At 48.1% G+C, this 2,480-nt stretch overlaps 1 protein-coding gene across 1 annotated transcript; it reads right to left on the bottom strand.

Annotated features, from left to right (window-relative positions):
• Nucleotides 1–1,285: 1,285 nt before the first annotated feature.
• MRPL44 (mitochondrial ribosomal protein L44) lies at nucleotides 1,286–2,474 on the bottom strand (the record flags this gene model as incomplete). Its single annotated transcript, XM_008943521.1, has 3 exons — nucleotides 1,286–1,457; nucleotides 1,783–1,961; nucleotides 2,244–2,474. Coding segments are annotated over 3 exons (582 nt in total), but the record flags the coding sequence as incomplete, so codon positions are not given.
• Between the last annotated feature and the right edge of the window lie 6 nt (nucleotides 2,475–2,480).

The following is a 2,480-nucleotide window of genomic DNA, read 5'->3' as shown; positions in this document are numbered from 1 at the left end:
CCCCGTGCCACCAGGAGTCCTCTGCACAAAGCCAGCTCGGGGCCGACGCCAGCGGGCACGTGTTGGTTGGTACAGACTGGCACGTCAGACCTGGCTGGTTGTTACCCAGCCACGGCCAACCCGAGTTGCCACCTCTGTACTTTGTTCCCCCCCTAACCAGGTGGCACACTGACCTGTTGTTTTTTTCACAAGGGGACAAGGCAGAAACGCTTCCTTAACCACTGCCCACCTTCCGCTCCTTCCTTTCTCCCTTCGGGGGCTCAGCCCCAGTTCATAACAGACTCTCACTCAGTTTTAAGGGGAATCATTCTGAGTCACGGTCTTCACACACTCATTGTTTCCTGGAACACAGACAGGGTTTCTGTGGCAGTTACTGGGAACATTGAGCAGGTACCTGAGTTATTCCCACATAACTTCCCATTTACCTGGAGTTGCATTAGAAGAGCTACAGGTGGTGCAAACAAAATAGACACTGGTTTCACTGAATCCATGGGAGCACTTGGATAAATCAGCCAAAAGACAGGGGAAAAATGGATCATACTGATTAAACACAAGGAGCATCAAAAAGAGGGAAAAAAAAGGCTGCAGCTCTCTATTAGCCTTTCATTAAATTACATTTCCCAGTTTCTTTGGGTTCAGGCCTTCACAAGCTTTATTTTCACTTATTTCTGCTTTTGCAATAGAAAAATTTTTACATATCTTAAAATGAAAGCCATGTCCTAATTTCCAGAGCATGCTCCAACATCAAAAACAAATGTGTATGGCAAAAAAACCCACAGGTGAACAGCAACACCTCCAAAGTGCCACTTGTGCTTTTTTTTTGTTTTAAATTGGATCACCAACAGCATCAGGATCATTAACATCACATTTGATGTTTTCACAAGGTCAGTGACAAATAAATCCAGGTTGTAACCCAATTTATTAACCAGGCCCTCAAACCAACCCCCATGACAATGTTGGAAAAACCTTTTTCTATACAGTGAGGTTTTTTTTGTCACGCATTATTAAACATCACTAAGAGCAGTCTTCTGTGATGTATGGAAAAACAACTCTGTAGAAAGGCAAAAAGCCAGAACAAGGCACTTGTGTTATGTTGAGGACAATGAGCAAATATTAAACATTGTGCAAAAAGAAGAGACTTTATTTATTTTAATACCTTATTTAATTTGAAAGTTCTGCACACTGACGATCAGAAAACCAAAGGGAATTTTGCTTTGCTAAATAATTCTGTGCTGAGCACAGCAGCTGCTAATTCTGGAAAGAACCCAGAAATGTCTGTTGTCATCTAGCTGCTGCTGATGGCCTCTGCTGCTGCCAGTTCTGGTTTGGGTTTGGAGTAATCCCAAGGCCTCCTGTTCTCGGTGTAGCCGTAGAGCCTCCGCAGCGCCACGCGGGCCGCCTCCTCCTCTGCAGCAAGCACTGTCTCACCGGGGCCTTCAGCTATAATCTTCTTATCGCTTCGGGAGAAAAAACAAAATTAACAGCATTTCCACCACGAAGCCGTCCAGCTGCCCCGCAGCTGGCAGAGCTCCTGGTCGGCTCCCCCAGAACACTCCCCTGGGCACCCATCCAGGCTCTGAAGCCTTCAGTCAGAGACTGTCCACCCTGACAGCAGATATAGCCCATGCTTCAGCAGCTGATTTTAGATGGGAGTTGCTGTCAGGTTTCTCTTCTGTAATAACCTGACCAAACTGCACGAGTAGACAAATGAAAGACCCATCTTCCCTCCTCCCCTCTCCCCCAGCTTAAAGTCGTTTCATGTGGAACACACAGGGCACTAACCAATACAGCCCGACAAAGTACAGCGGCAGAACCGTGCTGACGCCCAGCTGCCTAGTAATCCGTGGCTCTGGAGGAGAGATGTTCCTCTTGGTCAGCTCTTCCACGAGTAAGCCCATTGGATTTATGACTTCCCAGATCTCAAACAGGTCTTTTCCGATCAGTTCGGGAATAAAAAAATCCTACACAAGAGTATTTAGAAGTTACGGTGATGGACACGGCTTATAAGGAGCGGCTGAGGGAACTGGGGTTGTTTAGACTGGAGAAGGGGAGGCTCAGGGGTGACATTATTGCTCTTGACAACTCCCTGAAATGAGATTGGAGTGACATGGCACGTGGGGACATGGTTTAGTGGTCATGGTAGTGTTGGGTTGACAGCTGGACTAGATGATCTTAGAGATCTTTTTTTCAACCTTAACAATTCTATGATTCTAAGTAAGATCAACCAGTGAGTCATGACATACCCTGACAAAGATGCTGGTCCTCTCTGGCCCGCTGCTCTCGAGCAAGGCTCCCACCACGGCGAGGAACGTCCTCTGCAGCACGCAGGGTGGGACGGGAAACTCCCTGCAGAGCGTCAGGTCCTGGATGGAGAGGTTTCGGGCCACGTAGGAAACCAGCTCCTGACCGGTGAGAAAATCGACGAGCGCTCGCGTGCCCTCGGCAGGCAGAGCCGGGTAGGCACCCTCGAAGCACCGCCG

The sequence above is a fragment of the Merops nubicus genome, unplaced genomic scaffold (genome assembly GCF_000691845.1).
Source record: "Merops nubicus isolate BGI_N331 unplaced genomic scaffold, ASM69184v1 scaffold38930, whole genome shotgun sequence".
Taxonomy (NCBI): Eukaryota; Metazoa; Chordata; class Aves; order Coraciiformes; family Meropidae; genus Merops; species Merops nubicus.
Note: the sequence above shows the minus strand (reverse complement) of the source record. Positions and strands in the feature narration are given on the sequence as shown.